General features: G+C 41.0%; 1 protein-coding gene across 3 annotated transcripts in view; it reads right to left on the bottom strand.

Moving 5' to 3' along the window:
• The window catches only part of dusp22a (dual specificity phosphatase 22a), a 34,068-nt gene that overhangs the window by 2,815 nt on the left and 7,938 nt on the right, over positions 1-23,315 (bottom strand). For 2 of the 3 annotated variants that reach the window (XM_031831037.1, XM_031831036.1), the window contains 3 exons: positions 5,203-5,277; positions 4,936-5,107; positions 456-988 (listed from right to left, as the gene is read on the bottom strand). In XM_031831037.1, coding sequence (XP_031686897.1) covers positions 456-988; positions 4,936-5,107; positions 5,203-5,277 — 780 coding nt within the window. The remainder of the gene's footprint in view (positions 1-455; positions 989-4,935; positions 5,108-5,202; positions 5,278-23,315) is intronic. The other variant, XM_031831038.1, reaches the window with a different exon arrangement.

The following is a 23,315-nucleotide window of genomic DNA, read 5'->3' on the forward strand; positions in this document are numbered from 1 at the left end:
GTATTTGACCGATAGTGTTTTTGATTTCTTCTATGTCTATGTCAGTCCTGGTGATTCTGTAAGTGTGACACACCATACGTTAATTGAACACTACCCAGCCCTCCTCTTGCCAGAGAGGAACCACAGCCTGTGGGACATGCTCCATCTTGCCCTTACAACAAAGCTCTAACCATTTAGGTCAACAAGTCCAACAGATCATCTAGATTTGTGGTTTCTGGAGGGAATCCAGAAAATAACCATCTAATCATTTGTTGCGTAACACCATATATATTGCTAAATAGGATGAACTGAATGTGTCTCTGAAAGAAATATATGGAATTATGTTCCATTTCAGTAACACAATATGAATACAAAGAGGGAACTGTAGATTATAAGGAGACAAATAAAATGTTCCCACTAGTGTGAGCCTAATGAACCTAAACATTCAGTTTCTTTTTGCTTCAGTTGTCACATACCTTTTGGCACCTGTGTGTTCACTAATCAAGGTTATGCAGCTTAGATGTGTTCCACACCGCTGGGCTTCTGGTAGACAGGTGTTGAATAGCTCATCATGGGCTTCTGGTAGACAGGTGTTGAACATCACATCATGGGCTTCTGGTAGACAGGTGTTGAACATCACATCATGGGCTTCTGGTAGACAGGTGTTGAACATCACATCATGGGCTTCTGGTAGACAGGTGTTGAACAGCACATCATGGGCTTCTGGTAGACAGGTGTTGAACAGCACATCATGGGCTTCTGGTAGACAGGTGTTGAACAGCACATCATGGGCTTCTGGTAGACAGGTGTTGAACATCACATCATGGGCTTCTGGTAGACAGGTGTTGAACAGCACATCATGGGCTTCTGGTAGACAGGTGTTGAACAGCACATCATGGGCTTCTGGTAGACAGGTGTTGAACATCACATCATGGGCTTCTGGTAGACAGGTGTTGAACATCACATCATGGGCTTCTGGTAGACAGGTGTTGGATGGAGTGGTGGGTGGCTACTAGTATCAATGCATAGCCACCAATGTGATAGTTCAACAAAAGATTGTAATGCGTATTTATTTAGTGATTTTCTTATAAATAACCTATACACTACTGTAATAAATTATAGGTAAACAAACTAGTGGTACATTATTTACGTTAGATGGGTAATCATGATATACAGTATAATTTTAACGTTATATCAAAATAGTGTTAATAGTGTTAACTCCTGTCATAAATGCAGGAGTTCCAGATAAACCAAGACAGTTCCCATGTCTGGTAAAGGAGAAGAGTTGTGTTCGGGTGTGTCACTGTGAAGTATGTTTCCTCCCACACAACCGTCAGGTGTCACAGCGACTCCCACACATTACCTCCATCCATAACCAGCCATACAATATACTCAAACCTCTTTAAAAGAACATGCACTGTGTTACAGAAATACATACCAAGGAAGGTACAATGAACAGTTAGACTACACACGATAAGGACAGACGGGAGACTTGAGTCCCAAACCCAGGTTTGAGTCAGAAACTCCACCATTTACCTTTACCAGTTTTCACTTCCGGATCATCAATTCATGAGAAAGGGATTACTCAAAATTGGAACAAATGTCAATTTCAGTTTTGTTTGCTTGAAAATGTCTCTCAGCTTTGAATCCATTCAAAGTCAAAGTCAAAACGGAGAAACAATGACCTGGACACATCCCCTAAGACACCATCACACTTACTGAACCTTACACTCAACAAAACACCCACGTGATAATGCATTTATAATCATTTTTAACAACAGACATGCCGTAGTTGTATCAGTGTTTTTGGCAAAGTGTTGTGAAATGAAAAAAATATAAAATCGATCAACCCTATATACAATACAACACTAGATAAAACTATTCGTATGACAATAGCAAATTCTCTAAGACACAGTCATGGGAAAAGCATGAAGAAAGGCATCCCATTTCCCCTTTGATCCTCAAAATCGCTGTCAACTCAACCAAACAATAAGAAAACAACCTTTTTTTCTTCTGTGAAGAAATTTTGCAAGCCTCTGACAGTAATTACAGTCACGTGATGTTAGTACCAGGCTAATGCAATTTCAGCAAGCCCCTCCAGTTCCCCTTCTGTATACAACACACACGTACTGAGTACCACTGGCTGGGTGCATGTCATCAGCTAGAGAAACAAAGCCCTTCTCAGCAACCTCCATACACAGCTCTCTTTGCAGCATGTTCTAGAAACGTGTGTGTGCGCGTCTGTGCGTGTACATGTCACACAACATTTCACAGGTTTGAAGTCTGATGTGTGTGGAAATAGCTGCCCCACAACAGGAAAGTCATTTTCTCACCACCCCACACATACTTGTGTGAATAATATGCAGATGGGGCTGACTGACAACACAGCAAACACTTTAGTGTAGGTATAGTGACATGAGAGTGAAGGAGGTTGAAGTCACAGTTAATATACACAATGGTGGTACTTCTAATTAAATAACATATATTTCTGGTGGACCAGACAAACATTTTACAATTTTAAAATTTTAGTTTACACAGGATCTAATAGTCTTTCATTGGCCTCAATACATCGAGGTTAGTTGTCTTCTGTTTGCCTAGATACATCGAGGGTTCATAACCCACCTCAGGCATAACAGCAAGTCCAGACAAGCCATTAGTCATCACAGAGATCATCTCCCAGTATGATGAGTTTAGGAAGATCCCTGGTAGGCCATATAAAGTTGAGACAGGCAACCAGGAAGGATGGGCTCCAGGTTTACTGTCAGAGACCCACCTCCATCTACAGAAGTGAAAGTAAACCAAAAGGATGAACCTGACAGGGCAGGAGTGGCCTTGTAAAAAACAGCTGCATCATTAACTGATAGCAGCTGAAGGATGACACATTCCTGTGACTCTGTACTATGAGTGGGAGTAAGCTAACAGTTTGGATTCCGAGTGGGTGTTAAGAGAAAAGGTGGGCCTTAACCGGCATTCTTCTTACTCATTGAAATTGTTTACCGTTGATAGGCCTGAACTATGCAAGTCTAAATATTACGCCTGAGCTGTGTTACAGCTGTTTTTCTGCCCACTTTGAATTGTGGGAAGCTGTAGAATAATAATAATTTGGGGTTGCTTATATTTGTCCTGTTATTTGTTGCATATCCCAACTCCTCCTGAGACACCCGTAGGGAGTGGGGTCACATCCAGGGTCACCATTGTACAGCACCACTGGAGCATTATTGATTTATTTTACCTTTATTTAACTAGGCAAGTCAGTTAAGAAGAAATTCTTATTTTCAATGATGGACCTAGGAACTGCCTGTTCAGGGGCAGAACGACAGATTTGTACCTTGTCAGCTCGGGGGTTTGAACTTGCAACCTTCCGGTTACTAGTCCAACGCTTTAACCACTAGGCTACCCTGCCGCCCCATTAAGGGTTAAGTGCCTTGCTCAAGGGCACAGTGAGTATATTTTTGTTGTTAGGGGACATCATTATGTTATCTATACAGGGTGTGTGTATGTATATTGTGTTTCAATTAGAGGTCGACCGATTATGATTTTTCAACGCCGATATCGATTATTGGAGGACCAAAAAAGCTGGTCCTCCAATAATAATAATATTTTTTTTATTTATTTGTAATAATGACAATTACAACAATACTGAATTAACACTTATTTTAACTTAATATAATACATCAATAAAATCAATTTAGACTCAAGTAAATAATGAAACATGTTCAATTTGATTTAAATAATGCAAAAACAAAGTGTTGGAGAAGAAAGTAAAAGTGCAATATGTGCTATGTAAGAAAGCTAACGTTTCAGTTCCTTGCTCAGAACATGAGAACATATGGTGGTTCCTTATAACATGAGTCTTCAATATTCCCAGGTAAGAAGTTTTTTAGTTATAGTTATTATAGGAATTATAGGACTATTTCTCTCTATTCCATTTGTATTTCATATACCTTTGACTATTGGATGTTCTAATAGGTACTTTAGTATTGCCAGTCTAATCTCAGGAGTTGATAGGCTTGAAGTCATAAACAGCACTGTGCATCCTAGCATTGCTAAGAGCTGCTGTTTGAATGAATGCTTACGAGCCTGTTGCTGCCTACCACTGCTCTATCAAATCATATACTTAATTATAATATAATAAACACAAAAATACAAACCTTTGGTCATTAATATGGTCAAATCCGGAAACTATCATTTCGAAAACAAAACGTTTATTCTTTCAGTGAAATATGGAACCGTTCTGCTAACTAGCTAGCCATTTCACTTCGGTTACACCAGCCTCATCTCGGGAGTTGATAGGCTTGAAGTCATAAACAGCGCAATGCTTGACGCACAACAAAGCTGCTGGCGAAACGCACGAAAGTGCTGTTTGAAAGAATGTTTACGCGCCTGCTTCTGCCTACCACCGCTCAGTCAGATACTTGTATGCTCAGTCAGATTATATGCAACGCAGGACACACTAGATAATATCTAGTAATATCATCAACCATGTGTAGTTAACCTATCACTAGGATTATGATTGATTGATTGTTTTTTATAAGATAAGTTTAATGCTAGCTAGCAACTTACCTTGGCTTACTGCATTCGCGTAACAGGCAGTCTCCTTGTGGAGTGCAACGAGAGAGAGGCAGGTCGTTATTGCGTTGGACTAGTTAACTGTAAGGTTGCAAGATTGGATCCCCCGAGCTGACAAGGTGAAAATCTGTCGTTCTGCCCCTGAACAAGGCAGTTAACCCACCGTTCCTAGGCCGTCATTGAAAATAAGAATGTGTTCTTAACTGACTTGCCTAGTAAAATAAAAAGGTAGAAACAAATAGAACAAAAAAGAAAAAAAGAACAAATTGGCAAATCGACACCCAAAAATACAGATTTCCGATTGTTATGAAAACTTGAAATCGGCCCTAATTAATCGGCCATTCCGATTAATCGGTTGACCTCTAGTTTCAATGTGTGTGTACCTACCTCTGTGACTTGGTTCATCTGGTACTCCTGTAGTTGCTGTTGGAAGCCATAGTTCGGGCCTACGAAGGAACGCACGGCCTTGACAGCCGACAGACACTCCTCCCAGCTGTAGGTGGTGACGGTCATCAGGTAGGCCACCACCATGGTAGTACTACGGGACACACCGGCCAGGCTGCATTATGGGACAGGGACATGGAGAGCATAGTCATAAGGGGTCAGGTACGGTCAACAGAAAGTTAGTGGTTTATGGTTAGGTGGTGTACGTACCAGTGCACCAGACAGGCCCCTCCATTTAGACGACATTCGTGGATGAACCTGATGCTCTCTTTGAAATGCTGTGACCTGCAAAGACAAAACCACATGGCCTTATAGGTACAAGTACAGAATAAAACAGTGTAGTCTAAAACGTGTATCACTGATCATATCAGGATGTGGATTGTCTTGTCATAGGTGAGACTAGGGCTGTTAAGATGACCAGATTTCCGCCACACTGGTGGTCATGAGTCCTGACCATTTAGTCACAGTAATTAGGCTTCTCCAAGCTCTGATGCTGCCAATGGTCATTAGTAGCCTACCTAACTTGCTAACTGCCTGGAACTCAGCACTCTATTGTCCCTCTAATCACTCTGACTTCAATGCAAATGTAAAACATCTAAATCAAACACTTAATGAGAGCCCATGAGCTCATGTTGTGCAACATTTCTATAGGCTATGCAATTGCATGAGAAAACAGAGTGATGGCCTCTATTAGAAAGGAGGATCACATCAGCTTTCTATAGGCTAGGCGAACTATCTTTATTTCTCAACTTTCCTAATACTAAGCAAATTGATTAAATTTACAACAGGAGTGTAGCCTACCTGGCTGGCATGGAAATAAACCACGGGTAAAAGCATCCTCCATTCACTATTTAAGTGCATAGATGACATGTATTTTTTCCCCCTGACCCTGTTTCGAGACAGGGGTATGATAAATCAAAATTTCCCACATATATTATTTAGTATATGTAAAGACAAGATTAAATCAAGATTAGTCTGATGGGTGACAATATTAGCTTATTACTTGTGAATTGATGCCCAGATTAAGGCAAGAAACAGTGCATGCCTTTTTTGGGGGACTTTTTCCAAATCATAGTTGCACACCTCATGTAGCCTAGCCCGTAGGCCTATATGTTTTGATAAGGATGGTATCACAACTGAAGTGGCCAAATAACTTCTTAAAATGAAGCACATGAATCCGTTTTACAAGGGGTGTAGAACCTAACTGGTATACATAAGCAGCGCGTGAGTTTCAAGTTTGGGGAAAATCATTTTTCACCATAAAAATTCACTTCTATAATAAAAGCATTACATTCATGACCGCATTTGCGGTCACTTTTGAGAATGGTGTTTTCCTGCTAATGGTAGATTTGAGTTTTTAGCCTACTACGGTGTGCACATTGCTGCGCTTATAATGTGAAGAAATATCCTTATAGTTTATCAACATTTTAAGCAAAATTTTCAGGAGAAGTGAATTATAATTATTACATTCAGCCCAAGGGCACAATGGCCACTTACCGCAAAATACATAGATTTTTGGCATTACAGCCACACAAAGGGGATGCCACCGGAAAATTCTATGCATTATCAAGTGCTTGTCAAATTGTGAATGAGAGACTGGTGAAGTGTACAGCTTGTGCAAAAAAAAAACTAAGCAGAGCTCATGCCTTTCATGCAACTTTCTTCAAATCATCATTAGAGTCGCATCATGCAGCCTAAGAATGTATTAAGCATCAGAACAGATAACCCAACATTTGTATCACAACCAAAGTTACATGAATAACTGGAAATCAAGTATTTAGGAGTACCTGTTTCTTTGTTAACCTCTCAACACAGAATAGCTGCATATGCACACTCCTTTAAAATGTTTGGAGAAAATATCCTTTCTATTTTATTCAGCTATGTTGAATTGTATTCTTCATACTAAACAGTTAACCCACTGTTCCTAAGCAGTCATTGACTAATAAGAATTTGTTCTTAACTGACTTGCCTAGTTAAATAAAGGTAAATACTATACAATAATGTAAAACAATTCCACAGAATTCTAAGCAAATCTTGTCTTCTAAATAATCTAGTGTAGCCCAGACGGTCAGTTAATTAACGGTCAATTACTTGACAATCACCGGCTGACAAAATGTCACGACCGTCACAGCCCTCGGTGAGACCAGTTCTATAACTATATAAATAGATTTCAGGTCACATTTTATGGGATATGAGAAAGAACAGGAAGAAGTGAAACTAAGGTGTAAAAGTCATCTGGACCCCATCTCTGCACAGCACAAGTTCCTTCAATCCGTTTCATCTTAGTCATGATGTCCAGATAGATACAGTGGGGCAAAAAAGTATTTAGTCAGCCACCAATTGTGCAAGTTCTCCCACTACAACTATGACAGACAAAATTAGAAAAAAATATCCAGAAAATCACATTGTAGGATTTTTAATGAATTTATTTGCAAATTATGGTGGAAAATAAGTATTTGGTCACCTACAAACAAGCTCTCACAGACCTGTAACTTCTTCTTTAAGAGGCTCCTCTGTCCTCCACTCATTACCTGTATTAATGGCACCTGTTTGAACTTGTTATCGGTATAAAAGACCACAACCTCACAACCTGCAACCTGCACCAGGCTGGGAAGACAATCTGCAATAGGTAAGCAGCTTGGTTTGAAGAAATCAACTGTGGGAGCAATTATTAGGAAATGGAAGACATACAAGACCACTGATAATCTCCCTCGATCTGGGGCTCCACGCAAGATCTCACCCCGTGGGGTCAAAATGATCACAAGAACGGTGAGCAAAAAAATCCCAGAACCACACGGGGGGACCTAGTGAATGACCTGCAGAGAGCTGGGACCAAAGTAACAAAGCCTACCATCAGTAACACACTACGCCGCCAGGGACTCAAATCCTGCAGTGCCAGACGTGTCCCCCTGCTTAAGCTAGTACATGTCCAGGCCCGTCTGAAGTTTGCTAGAGAGCATTTGGATGATCCAGAAGAAGATTGGGAGAATGTCATATGTTCAGATGAAACCAAAATAGAACTTTTTGGTAAAAACTCAACTCGTCGTGTTTGGAGGACAAAGAATGCTGAGTTACATCCAAAGAACACCATACCTACTGTGAAGCATGGGGGTGGAAACATCATGCTTTGGGGCTGTTTTTCTGCAAAGGGACCAGGACGACTGATCTGTGTAAAGGAAAGAATGAATGGGGCCATGTATCGTGAGATTGAGTGAAAACCTCCTTCCATCAGCAAGGGCATTGAAGATAAAACGTGGCTGGGTCTTTCAGCATGACAATGATCCCAAACACACCGCCCGGGCAAAGAAGGAGTGGCTTCGTAAGAAGCATTTCAAGGTCCTGGAGTGGCCTAGTCAGTCTCCAGATCTCAACCCCATAGAAAATATTTGGAGGGAGTTGAAAGTCCGTGTTGCCCAGCAACACCCCAAAACATCACTGCTCTAGAGGAGACCTGCGTGGAGGAATGGGCCAAAATACCAGCAACAGTGTGTGAAAACCTTGAAGACTTACAGAAATGTTTGACCTCTGTCATTGTTATATACCCTTTGTTGGCAAAGTATTGAGATAAACTTTTGTTATTGACAAAATACTTATTTTCCACCATAATTTGCAAATAAATTCATTAAAAATCCTACAATGTGATTTTCTGGATTATTTTTCTCTCATTTTGTCTGTCATAGTTGAAGTGTACCTATGATGAAAATTACAGGCCTCTCTCATCTTGTTAAGTGGGAGAACTTGCACATTTGGTGGCTGACTAACTAAATATTTTTTTGCCCCACTGTACCTGTCCTGTCTTATACCCAAGTAACCATGTATCTGTGTCCAATCATCACATCACTGGGAAGTTTCAGGGCATATTTTGTAACTTAGAATTTAGCAGATGCTCTTATCTAGAACGACTTACATTCGTGCATTCATCTTAAGATGGCTACTGTTGGTGAGACAACATCACAATTGTATCAAGGACATTTTCCCTCAAAGTATTGATCAGCAAAGTCAGTGCTAGTAGGAAAAGACGCATAACGATGTTATGGAGGGGGAAGGGATGGGTAGCTTACTCTCGAGATGGTGGTGGAAGTGATCTCTCCTATACAGTTGACTTGTTTAGTAGCACTCTCCACTGGACACTACTAGGAGAACCTAGAAGTATTTTCTATTCAACTTCCACTGTCATCCAAGAAAGTCATAATCTCTCTCATACAACCCATTGGTTTGTCAATTCATGCACCTTTGTAGGACTGAGGTAATGAGAGTATAGGGGACTCCTATACAGCTTCCCCTCCCAGACTTTACAACCACTATAATTCCATCTTTAGAGATCATCTTTTCATGTAGATCAATACAGCATATACCCCAATTAACATTCTCCTTCCTGTCTACCCTAAACTGTTTTTTGGTGTTGGTGGATGACTACCACTCCAAACACTATTGGGAAATAGTAGTGAAGCGTTGCGCAATAGGAGAGTCATATGGTGGGGAGCATTGTCCTATAACAGCAAAGGCTGCTTGGTTACCCAACCAACTCAACAGCCAGGGGCTAAAATAGATGGATTGCACGTTCCCTCCTCACTTGGAGCCAAACTCTTGCTGAAAGATGTCTCCTCAGCAATTTTCTAATTATTTCTGGTCCAGCAGTTTCCGGCTATCTTGTTAAATGTGCAGAAATGTATTAGGTGCCGAGTATTTTGTGTTTTGACAGGCTGAACTCCAAATCAAAACAAAAAGAATTAGGATCTTACACTGAGTATACAAAACATTAAGAACACCTGCTCTTTCCATGACAGACTGACCAGGTGAATCCAGGTGAAAGCTGTGATCCCTTATTGATGTCACTTGATTGAATCCAATTCAATCAGTGTAGATGAAGGGGCGGAGACAGGTTAAAGAAAGATTCTTAAGCCTTGAGACACAGATTGTGTCTGTGTGCCATTCAGAGGGTGAATGGGCAAGAAACAAATGGTGCCTTTGAAAGGGGTATGGGAGTAGGTGCCAAGTCCACCTGTATCAAGAACTGTACCAGTGTCAAAAACTGCAATGGGGGGGGTTGGTATACTCAGTGTATATTTAACCGAGGAGGTGTGATATATGGCCAATATACCACGGCTAACGTCTGTTCTTAGGCACAACGCATCGCAGAGTGCCTGGACACAGCCCTTAGCCGTGGTATATTGGCCATATATCACAACCCCCAAGGTGCCTTATTGCTATTATAAACTGGTTACCAATGTAATTAGAGCAGTACAAATACATGTTTTGTCATACACGTGGTATACGGTCTGATATACCACAGCTGTCAGCCAAATCAGCATTCAGGGCTCGAACCACCCATATTAAAAATCACAAATGAAGGACAGTGGCAAACTGTATGGTTGTATCCAAACAAAGACTCTGTGGTGCTTTAGTTTTGTGATATCTGGTAACTGAAGATAAAGCACCTGATTCTAATTATAATTCTTGGTTCTTGAGTGTTTAATAAAACATCACGAAGTGAGGGTCAGGTCCGCATCCTACCACAATCATTTAACACACTCGGACTCATCAGGAGCTCACAGATATTTATTTCACCTTTATTTAACCAGGTAGGCCAGTTGAAAACAAGTTCTCATTTACAACTACGACCTGGCCAAGATAAAGCAAAGCAGTGCGACAAAAACAACAGAGTTACACAAAGTCCTAGCCCCTAGGGCCCCTAGCCATGTCAGTCCCTGGCCTGGTCTCTAAAAGCGGGGAACGGGGGGACGTGATGAAACCAGCGGGACGACCGTTAGCCCTGTTTTCCCAGCCTAGGGATTGTGACAGAGAGGGACTATAATAGACCTGGTATCACAGCAAGGCTTCCTTCCTGCTGCCTGCAGACCAGTTGGTTGCGACAGGGGGGGGGGGGGGGGGGGTCAGAGGCCCCCCAACCCAACATCCCCTCCTCACCTCATCCTCAACCACCCTCATCATTATCATCATCATCTCTCCTTTTCCTCTGAGAAGACAAGTGACTGACAGACTGACTGAGTTATGCTCTGCTTGCGGAGGTTTAAAAAAACACTTGTTAGTCGCCAAAGTTACGGAGCATGTCTTTAACACTAGTGTCTGTCTCTTTCTGACGGACAGGGTGTTTCTGTCCAGGTATGAAAAGCAGGGTAGGACATTCCACCCTGGTAGTTATCCTTACTGCGCTACACAGCGTGCTACAATACTAATGTAATGAGCAGTAATTCATGTGGACAGTGGACACAGAACAAACTCAACAGATGGTACAGGTCATAGGTGCCAGGGAAGTAGCTAGCTCTCATTTATAGGAGCTCTAATAGTGGTGCATGGCACAAAGGTTATGAGTATGACTAAAGACTAGGGTTGAATAGCGGGTATTGGGTTACTGAGATTTTACCGCCCAAACCAACTCCCTTTTCCTGGTGGAAATAACGGTGAGAAACCGGTAGATTTTTATAAATGAGTTATATGAACAGCATGCAGTGAAATGGAACTGTTACATTATAAGTGATGTATAAATCTGGCTTCTCTACGGCCTTCTATTTGACATCTGCACAACCAATCATCTCGTCATGGTAACTGTTTCTCTTGTGACAGGTAGGCCCTGCATGTGCTGCAGCATTTCCTATGGTAGAGTAATATAAGGACTGAATACGCATCTAATTTATACATCTCCATCTGGCTTTCGGGGGTGACCAAATTTTTTGTAATGATTATTTTATTTACTTATTTCAGCTGCAGGGTTTTAAAACAGCCTATCACTTGAATATTGTTGCTCTCTCATAGCCTCTCTCTCTCCATCAATTACATTCAAATTGCATTTAAAATATATTTTTTTACATACATACATTCATCCCATGTTTTTTCTTTTTTACTATTTTCTACATTGTAAAATAATAGTGAAGACATCAAAACTATAAAATAACACATATGCAATCATGTAGAAACCAAAAAAAGTGTTAAATAAATCAAAATATATTTTATATGAGATTCTTCAAAATAGTCACCCTTTGCCTTGATGACAGCTTTGAACACTTTTGGCATTGACTCACCAGGCTTCATGAGGTAGTCACCTGGAATGCATTTCAATTAACAGGTGTGCCTTGTTAAAAGTACATTTGTGGAATTTTTATCCTTCTTAATGCGTTTGAGGCAATCAGTTGTGTTGTGACAAGGTAGTGGTGGTATATAGAAGTTAGCCCTATTTGGTAAAAGACCAAGCCTATATTATGGTAAGAACAGCTCAAATAAGCAAAGAGACTTGACAGTCCATTACTTTAAGACATGAAGATCAGTCAATACGGAACATTTCAAGAACTTTGACAGTTTCTTCAAGTGCAGTCGCAAAAACCATCAAGCGCTATGATAAAACTGGCTCTCATGAGGACCACCACAGGAAAGGAAGACCCAGAGTTACCTATGCTGCAGAGAATAAGTTCATTAGTTACCAGCCTCAGAAATTGCAGCCCAAATAAATGCTTCAGAGTTCAAGTAACAGAGACATCTCAACATCAACTGTTCAGAGGAGACTGTGTGAATCAGGCCTTCATGGTCAAATTATTGCAAAGAAACCCCTACTAAAAAGGACACCAATAATAAGAAGAGAGAAAGAAATACGAGCAATGGACATTAGACCGGTGGAAATCTGTCCTTTTGTCAGATTGAGATTTTTGGTTCCAACCGCCATGTCTTTGCGAGACGCAGAATAGGTAAACGGATGATCTCCACATGTGTGATGGTGCTTTGATGGTGACACTGTCTGTAATTCAAGGCACACTTAACCAGCATGGCTACCACAACATTCTGCAGCGATATGCCATGCCATCTGGTTTGTGCTTAGTGGGACTATCATTTGTTTTTCAACAGGACAATGACCCAACACACTTCCAGGCTGTGTAAGGGCTATTTGACCAAGGAGAGTGAGGGAGTTCTGCATCAGATGACCTGGCCTCCACAATCACCCGACCTCAACCCAATTGAGATGGTTTGGGATGAGTTGGACCGCAGAGTGAAGGAAAAGTAGGCAACAAGTGCTCAGCATATGTGGGAACTCCATCAAGGCTTTTGGAAAAGCATTCCAGGTGAAGCCGGTTGCGAGACTGACAAAAGTGACAAAATCAAGGCAAAGGGTGGCTACTTTGATGAATCTAAAATATACCTTTTTTTATTGTTTAACACTTTTTTGGTTACTACATGATTCCATCTGTGTTATTTCATAGTTTTGATGTCTTCACTATTATTCTACAATGTAGAAAATAGTAAAAATAAAGAAAAACCCTTGAATGAGTAGGTGTGTCCAAACTTTTGACTTTCAGGAAATAAATCCATTGCAGTACTAGCTTTATATGTAGCTAATGAATGATGGGTTATGCATAAGCTTCTAACTTATAGCCTCTGTCTTTTGCGCAATATGTACCATATGTACCTGCGCTCCGCTGACCCCTCTCCTTAATAAAAAACGCTCCTTAGCTCTTGTAGTCCCAGAAAAAGCTTGCCAGACATTTTTGTTGCTGTTGCATTTCTTATATTGGAAGAGGGATGCAAGCTCCTGTTTGCTGAACGTTAAATACAGCAGCCAATAGAACTCACCGGGAGTTTAAAAGAAGAGAGAGCGGGCGATGGCGGTAGGCTAAAGCAGTTATTTGTTCAGACCCATAACCATTCAGTCTTCGTGAAGAAAAGTGAAAGCCATCTGGATCTTATTCTAGCCCTACATTATTCAAGCATGTCATTACAATGAAGATAAATTAAATAAGTTTCATTGTCTTTAACTCTTGAAAAAAGAAGGAATGAAGCAACAACAGAGGGAGAAAGAGGAGGCTAAAATGCACATCACACAACATTAGGGGAAATATTATTAAAGGTATATATGCTTCAGCCTACTAATTAAAGAAATGTATATTCGGGCTGTTTTGGTGACCGTATTACCACCACACCGGTGGCCACGAGTCATGACGGCAGTCAAATTACAGGTGACCGTTTAGTCACAGTAATTAGGCTTCTCCAAGCTCTGATGCTGCTGATGGTCATTAGTAGCCTACCAGACGTGCTAACTGCCTGGTACTCAGCACTCTATTGTCCCTCCAATCACTCTGACATCAATGCAAATACAAATGTAATTGAAAATCTAATCAAAAACTTTATGAGAGCCCATGAGCTCATGTTCTCTAGGCTATGCAATTGCGTGAGAAAACAGAGTGATGGCCTCTATTAAAAATTGGAGGATCCCATCAGCTTTCTATAGGCTAGCCTACTGTATTTATTTCTCAACTTTCCTAATATTAAGCACATTGCTTCTCTTTACAACATGAGTATAGCCTACAAAGCTGGCATGAAAATGAACCACAGGAAAAGCGTCCTACCTTCACTATTTAAGTGCATAGATGTATTTTTTCAATAATGGTCTATTCTAAATTAAATGTCACACATATTATTATTTAGTATTTGAAAAGACAAAATTAAATCAAGAATAGTCTGATAGGTGACAATAGTAGCCTATCACTTGTGAATGTTATATTATCACTTGAAGCCCAGCTTAAGTCAAGAAGCAGCGCATGCCTTTTTTTGTGACTATCAAAAATGGTATTATTATTATTTAACCAGGTAGGCTAGTTGAGAACAAGTTCTCATTTGCAACTGCGACCTGGCCAAGAAAGCGTAGCAATTCGACACATACACAGAGTTACACATGGAATAAACAAAACATACAGTCAATAATACAGTAGAACAAAAGAAGACAAAAAGTCTATATACAGTGAGTGCAAATGAGGTAAGTTAAGGAAATAAATAGGCCATGGTGGCGAAGTAATTACAATATAGCAATTAACACAAATTGGAGTCGCACACCTCATGTAGCCTAGCCCATTGGCCTATATGTTTTGATAAGGTTTGTATCACAACTAAAGTGGCCAAATAACTTCTTAAAATTAAGCACATTAATCCGCTTTACAACAGGTGTAGAGTCTAACTGGCATACATACGAAGCGTGTGAGTTTCAAGACTGGGGAAGACAACTTTCACCATAGAAATGCACCGTAATAATAAAAGCATTACATGCATAATTGCAGTGGCGGTTCTAGCTTGTATGGCCAGTTGAAAACAAGTTCTCAATTACAACTGCGACCTGGCCAAGATAAAGCAAAGCAGTGTGACAAAAACAACACAGAGTTACACATGGGATAAACAAATGTACAGTCAATAACACAATAGAGAAATATATATACAGTGTGTGCAAATGAAGTAAGGTGGTAAGGCAATAAATAGGCCATAGTAGCGAAGTAATAACAATTTAGCAAATTAACACTGGAGTGATAGATGTGAAGAGGATAATGTGCAAGTAGAAATACTTGTGCAAAAGAGCAAAATAAATAAAAACAATATGGGGATGAGGTAGGTAGTTGGATGGGCTATTTACAGATAGGCTGTGTACAGCTGCAGCGATTGGTAAGCTGCTCAGATAGCTGATGCTTAAAGTTTGTGAGGGAGATATAATTACAGCAGAGAACTGTAAGGAAAGGCAGCCAAAGAAGGTGTTGGCTTTGGGGATGACCAGTGAGATATACCTGCTGGAGAGCGTGGGTGTTGTTAAGGTGACCAGTGAGCTGAGATAAGGCAGAGCTTTACCTAGCAAAGACTTATAGATGATTTGGAGCCAGTGGGTCTGGCAATGAATATGTGTAGCAATGGCCAGCCGACGAGAGCATACAGGTCGCAGTGGTGGGTGGTATATGAGGCTTTGGTGACAAAAGGGATGGCACTGTGATAGACTGCTTCCAATTTGCTGAGTAGAGTGTTGGAGTCTATTTTGTAAATGACATCGCCAAAGTCGAGGATCGGTAGGATAGTCAGTTTTACGAGGGTATGTTTGGCAGCGTGAGTGGAGGAGGCTTTGTTGCGAAATAGGAAGCCGATTCTAGATGTAATTTTGGATTGGAGATGCTTAATATGAGTCTAGAGGGAGAGTTTATAGTCTAGCCAGACACCTAGGTATTTGTAGTTGTCCACATATTCTAAGTCAGAACTGTCCAGAGTAGTGATGCAAGTCGGGTGGGCAGCGATCGGTTGAAGAGCATGCATTTAGTTTTACTAGCGTTTAAGAGCAGTTGGAGGCCACGGAAGGAGTGTTGTATGGCATTGAAGCTTGTTTGGAGGTTTGTCAACACAGTGTCCAAAGTAGGGCCAGATGTATACAGAATGGTATCGTCTGCGTAGAGGTGAATCAAGGAATCATCCGCAGCAAGAGCGACATCATTGATATATATACAGAGAAAAGATACGGCCCGAGAATTGAACCCTGTGGTACCCCCATAGAGACTGCCAGAGGTCCGTACAACAAGCCCTCCAATTTGACACACTGAACTCTATCTAATGAAGTAGTTGGTGAACCGGTGAGGCAGTCATTTGAGAAACCAAGGCTGTTGAGTCTGCCGATAAGAATACAGTGATTGACAGAGTCGAAAGCCTTGGCCAGGTCAATGAAGACAGCTGCACAGTACTGTCTTTTATCGATGGTGGTTATATTGTTTAGTACCTTGAGCGAGACTGAGGTGCTCCCTTGACCAGCTTGGAAACCGGATTGCACAGCGGAGAAGGTATGGTGGTATTCGAAATGGTCAGTGATCTGTTAACTTGGCTTTCGAAGACTTGCAGGATGGATATAGGTCTGCAACAGTTTGGGTCTAGAGTGTCACCCCCTTTGAAGAGGGGGATGACCGCGGCAGCTTTCCAAATCTTTAAGAATCTCAGGATGATACAAAAGAGAGGTTGAACAGACTAGTAATAGGGGTTGCAACAATGGCGGCTGATAAATTTAGAAAGAGAGAGTCCAGATTGTCTAGCCCAGCTGATTTGTACGGGTCCAGGTTTTGCAGCCCTTTCAGAACATCTGCTATCTGGATTTGGTTGAAGGAGAAATGGGGAGACTTGGGCAAGTAGCTGCAGGGGGTGCGGAGCTGTTGGCCGGGGTTGGGGTAGCCAGGAGGAAAGCATGGCCAGCCGTAGAGAAATTATTATTGAAATTCTCAGTGCAGCGGGCAGCTGGGGGAGGTGCTCTTATTCTCCATGGACTTTACAGTGTCCCAAAACATTTTGGAGTTAGAACTACAGGATGCAAATATCTGTTTGAAAAAGCTAGCCTTTGCTTTCCTAACTGACTGTGTGTATCGGTTCCTGACTTCCCTGAAAAGTTGCATATCGCAGGGACTATTCGATGCTAATGCAGTACACCACAGGATATTGTTGTGCTGGTTGAGGGAAGGGCTATATCTGTTCTTAGTTATACATTTTGAAAGGGGCATGCTTATTGAAGATGGTGAGGAAATTACTTTTAAAAGAACAACCAGGCATCCTCTACTGACGAGATGAGGTCAATATCCTTCCAGGATACCCGGGCCAGGTCAATTAGAAAGGCCTGCTCTCTGAAGTGTTTTAGGGAGCGATTGACAGTGATGAGGGGTGGTCGTTTGACCGCGGACCCATAATGGATGCAGGCAATGAGGCTGTGATCGCTAAGATCCTGATTGAAAACAGCAGTGGTATATTTGGAGGGCAAGTTGGTCAGGATAATATCTATGAGGGTGCCCATGTTTACGGATTTATGGTTGTACATGGTGGGTTCCTAATTTATGTGAGATTGAGGGCATCTAGTTTAGATTGTATGGAGGCCAGGGTGATAGGCATATCCCAGTTTAGGTCACCTAACAGAACGAACTCTGAAGATAGATGGGGGGGAATCAATTCACATATGGTGTCCAGGGCACAGCTGGGAGCTGAGGGGGTTCTATAACAGGTGGCAACAGTGAGAGACTTATTTCTGGAGAGATTCATTTTTAAAATTAGAAGCTCAAACTATTTGGGCATAGACCTGGAAAGTATGACAGAACTTTGCAGGCTAACTCCTCCCCCTTTGGCAGTTCTATCTTGAGGGAAAATGTTGTAATTGGGGATGTAAATCTTAGAATTTTTGGTGGCCTTCCTAAGCCAGGATTCAGACATGGCAAGGACATCAGGGTTGGCGGAGTGTGCAAAAGCAGTGAGAAAAACAAACAAGGAGGCTTCTGATGTTAACATGCATGAAACCAAGGCTTTTACGTTTACAGAAGTCAACAAATGAAAGCGCCTGGGGACACACAGGGCCTGGGTTAACCTCTACATCACCCGAGGAAGAATAGGATGAGGGTACGGCTGAAGGCTATCAAAACTGGTCGTCTAGTGCGTTGTGGACAGAGAATAAAAGGAGAAGATTCCTGGGCGTGGCAGGATAGATTCAGGGCTTAATGTACAGACAGGGGTAGGGTGCGGGTACAGTGGAGGTAAACCTAGGGATTGAGTGACGATAAGAGAGGTTTCATCTCTGGAGGCACTAGTTATGCTAGGTGAGGTCATTGCATGTGTGGGAGGTGGGGCAAAAGAGCTATCTGAGGCATGTTGAGTGGGACTAGGGGCTCCGTAGTAAAATAAAACAATGATAACTACTCTAAACAACAGTTTGCAAGACATATGGACATTAGAGAGAGACATAAAGTGAGGCATAAAGCAATCACAGGTGTTGATTGGGAGAGCTAGCTAAGACAATAACGGGTAAGACAACAGCTAATCAGCTAAGACAACCACAACAGGTAAAAAGGCGATGAATGGGCAGAAAGCGTCAGTTAACTACACACAGAGCCTGAGTTTGAGGCTGGGGCCGACAAACAAACAAAATAAACTAAATGGAGTACCGTGATTAATGAACAGTCCAGCAGGCATCAGCTATGTAGCCAAGTGATCATAGGGTCCAGTGAACAGCAATAGATGAAACAGGGACGCCGTTAGGTAATCGTTACTGCAAGCGGGAGACACGGCATTCATAAAGTTAGCAGGCCGGGGCTAGCAGAAGCGTTTACACCGACATTCGGCAAAGGCCGGTTGAGGGCACATCGGACGGAATTACGTCGGTGGACCAGTCGTGATGGATCGGCGGGGCTCCGTGTCGACAAAGGGTCCAGGCCAATTGGCAAAAGAAGTAGTGTAGCTGGAGTAATTATGTTTGCTAGCCGGGAGGTAGCGTTAGCCACTATAGCGACTCGGTAGCAGCGAGCTAAATAAATAATCATAACATTTAAAACTATATAAATATAAAAATATATACAAAAATAAGACAAATCAAAAAGAAGTAATAAAGACAAATAGAAACAAAATTGTGTTGATTTCACAATTGAGCATCAATACATAACCCATCCCCCAACACTGTCAACCAAGAATCAAGACTAAACCAATTCCCCTTGGTGGTGTGCAAACTGGTTTTATAGTATTCTTAACTATTTCACCACAAACAAGAAAAAAATGCAACAAATTGTCTGTGAAACTATATATTCACAGTATTATGAAGGAATTGTGGTTATTTGGTAGCATTTCGTAGTGTGATTGCATTAGTACTGTACAAAGTTAGAGGTGCGCTATTTGATAGAGGTGCGCTATTTGATAGAGGTGCGCTATTTAATAGGGGGAACCCATCTCGGGCTTCCAGTGGGGAGACCTGAGGACAACCTACCCCCAACAACCTCCCCATCTCGTACTTCTGAGTGGGAGACCTTCTATGGCAGTAGCCTGCCTAGCTCACAAACGAGAATCAGGGTGCCCAGTCCGACAAGGTTAATTGACCAACAGTCCCAAACGGTGACATGATATCATTGACGTGAAGTGCAAAGGAGCGATAGAAAACCGATCACGCAAATGTCACCGTTTTGTTTTGTGCTGGCGCCCCGTGGCGCCCCCGGCAGGATGCCATCCTGGGCGGCTGCCCATGTCGCCTATACCTAAATCCGTCACTGCATAATCGCATCTGCAGATACTTTTGATAATGGTGTTTTCCTGCTAATGGAACATTCACGCTTATAGCCTACTACCATGTGCACATTGCTGTGCTTGTAAATGTGAAAAACTTGGCTAATAGTTTATCAACATTTTACGCAAAACATTCTGATCAGGTGCGTCAGGCACATTGCTTAAAACGGGTTTTTTGATGCTAGTGGTTGGATTCATTTGGGATCCATCACATCCCACAACTGTCCCAGACGATGTTTGGAATATTTATTTTTCTCACACAGAATAGGTCAACTTTTGTACTATGGGGGATAGTAGATTGACATAGTCTCGTGCTTTTGCTGTTCGTTAGGCCTACTCATCTTATTGGCTGACGAAAAGCAAATGTGGACAGTTATTCCAATATCTTCAAAATGCAACTGGGAATTGGATACGGACGTGCGCAGATGCATCCATCTTCACTTGTGACCTGTGAGAAAGACCATCACAGAGCCATGTGAGTGAGAGGTGCTTCGGCAAGCAGCAAGGAGGAGAGAATTATAATAATTATATTCAGCCCAAGGGCACAACGGCCACTGGCCGCAAAAGGCATGGAACTTCTGGGGGTATTAAGGCCAGACAGAGGGGATGCAGCCGGGAAACTTTAGGCATTATCAAGTGCTTGTCAAATTGTGAATAAACCTGCGCAAAAAAACAAAGCAGAGCTCATGCCTTTCATGCAACTTTTTTCAAATCATCATTAGAGTGTTTTATATGTATTAAACATCTAAACATATAACCCAACATTTCTACCACAACTAAAGTTACAGAAATAACACTAAATTAAGCATATAGCCAGATCAGGGCCAAACATAAGGACAACTCATGTTATTCTGTTCTTCTGAAATAGACTACATTTTCTTCATATCATGTTTGTTTAGACCTGTCTAAAATAAATAATGGATTCACTGTGATGGTGTAGGCTAAATTACATGGATTTAGAATTTTTTAAATGTAAATGTTCCAAAGGTCTGCATCAGTAGGCTATGCGTGGATGCTAAATGTGTTTATGTTAATTACGGTCAATTAATGTGAAACCGGCAGTAATTTGCTTGACAATCACCAGGTGACAAAGTTTTCATGACAGCCACAGCCCTAATAATAATTACAAATTAAATCAAATTCACTAGCCTACAATTGTAACTTTGTAGGCCACACGTCCTGCACCAGCAACATATGTTCTCTTCCAGCTTCATGGTTTGAACAAGGAGTGTAATTCTAGTCCATATAATACAATACAGTACAATAATACAGTCCACACTCAAAAAGATTACTGGAGCTTGTTTCATTTATTTTACCAAGAGAGCATAGCTACATCTATCGGCTTTATGTTTTTCTGTCCCGCGTAATGTGCGGCTGTGTATTGGATAACGGCACAATCATTTGGGCTTTTTTGGGCTTAGGCTCATAAAATGTCTTTAATCAGGCTCAGGTAGCATCAGGCTTGAATTTTCATGCCGATCAAAGCTCTAAACTATTCCAGACATACTTGCCCAGTGTACAAAATATTGTTCTTTCTATGACATAGACTGACCAAGTGAATCCAGGTTAGAGGTTGACCAACTGATTTTTCAACACCGATATCAATTATTGGAGGTCCAAAAAAGCCGATACCGATTAAATCGGATGATTTTTATACATATAATTGTAATAAATGACAATTACAACAATACTGAATGTACAATGAACACTTATTTTAACTTAGTATAATACATAAATAAAATCTATTTAGTCTCAAATAATGAAACATGTTCAATTTGGTTCAAATAATGTTTTTAAAAACAAAGTGTTGGAGAAGAAAGTAAAAGTCAAATATGTGCCATGTAAGAAAGCTAATGTTTAAGTTCCTTGCTCAGAACATGAGAACATATGAAAGCTGGTGGTTCCTTTTAACATGAGTCTTCGATATTCCCAGTTAAGAAGTTTTAGGTTGTAGTTATTATAGGAATCATAGGACTATTTCTCTCTATACTATTTGTATTTCATATACCTTTGACTATTGGATGTTCTAATAGGTACTTTAGTATTGCCAGTCTAATCTCAGGAGTTGATAGGCTTGAAGTCATAAACAGCACTGTGCATCCTAGCATTGCTAAGAGCTGCTGTTTGAATGAATGCTTACGAGCCTGCTGCTGCCTACCACTGCTCTATCAAATCATATACTTAATTATAATATAATAAAACACAAAAATACGAGCCTTTGGTCATTAACATGGTAAAATCCGGAAACGATCATTTTGAAAACAAAACATTTATTCTTTCAGTGAAATATGGAACCGTTCTGTATTTTATCGAACGGGTGGCAACCCAAGTCTAAATATTACTGTTATATTGCACAACCTTCAATGTTATGTAATAATTATGTAAAATTCTGGTAAATTAGTTAGAAATAAATGGCCTTTCAACAGTTCACAACGAGCCAGGCAGCCCAAACTGCTGCATATACCCTGACTATGCTTGCACTGAACGCAAGAGAAGTGACACAATTTCCCGAGTTAATATTGCCTGCTAACATTAATTTATTTTAACTACATATGCAGGTTTAAAAAATATATACTTGTGTATTGATTTTAAGAAAGGCATTGATATTTATGGTTAGGTACATTGTTGCAACGATTGTGCTTTTCTCACAAATGCGCTTTTGTTAAATCAAGTTGAAGTAGGATGTGATTCGATGATAAATTAACAGGCACCACATTGATTATATTCAACGCAGAACAAGATAGTTAACCTAGTAATATCATCAACCATGTGTAGTTAACTAGTGATTATGTGAAGATTGATTTATTTTTTATTTTTTAAGATGCTGCACTGTCTCCTCATGAATTGCAATGTAATCGGCCATAATCGGCCATAAAAAGCTGTTTACCGATTGTTATGAAAACTTGAAATCCGCCCTAATTAAAATTGGCCAACCAGTCGACCTCTAATCCAGGTGAAAGCTATCATCACTTAATGATATCGCTTGTTAAATCCACTTCAATCAGTGTACAAGAAGGGGAAGAGACAGGTGGAAAAGGTATTTTTAAGCCTTGAGACAATTGGGACATGGTTTGGGTGTGTGTGCCATTCATTGGGTGAATGGGCAAGACAAAATATTTAAGTGCCTTTGAACAGGTTATGGTAGTAGGTGTCAGGTGCACCTGTTTGAGTGTGTCAAGAACTGCAACACGCTCAACAATACTCTGTGTGTATCAAGATTGGTCCCCTACCCAAAGGACATCCAGTCAACTGTGGAAAGCATTGGAGTCCACATGTGCCAGCATTCCTGTGGAATACTTGACACCTTGTAGAGTCCATGCTCCGATGAATTGAGGCTGTTCTGAGGGAAAGGGGGAGCAACTCAATATTAGGAAGGTGTTCCTAATGTTTGGTACACTGTTTCACATTCTTTGGAATGACACTTATGGATTTGGCGGGAAATATCGGTGCCCAAGAGAAAAGTGATTTATTCTCAGGATGGAACATGTTAAATACCGGGAAAATATTCAACT

This window comes from Oncorhynchus kisutch, linkage group LG8 (assembly GCF_002021735.2).
Source record: "Oncorhynchus kisutch isolate 150728-3 linkage group LG8, Okis_V2, whole genome shotgun sequence".
NCBI classification, from domain to species: domain Eukaryota; kingdom Metazoa; phylum Chordata; class Actinopteri; order Salmoniformes; family Salmonidae; genus Oncorhynchus; species Oncorhynchus kisutch.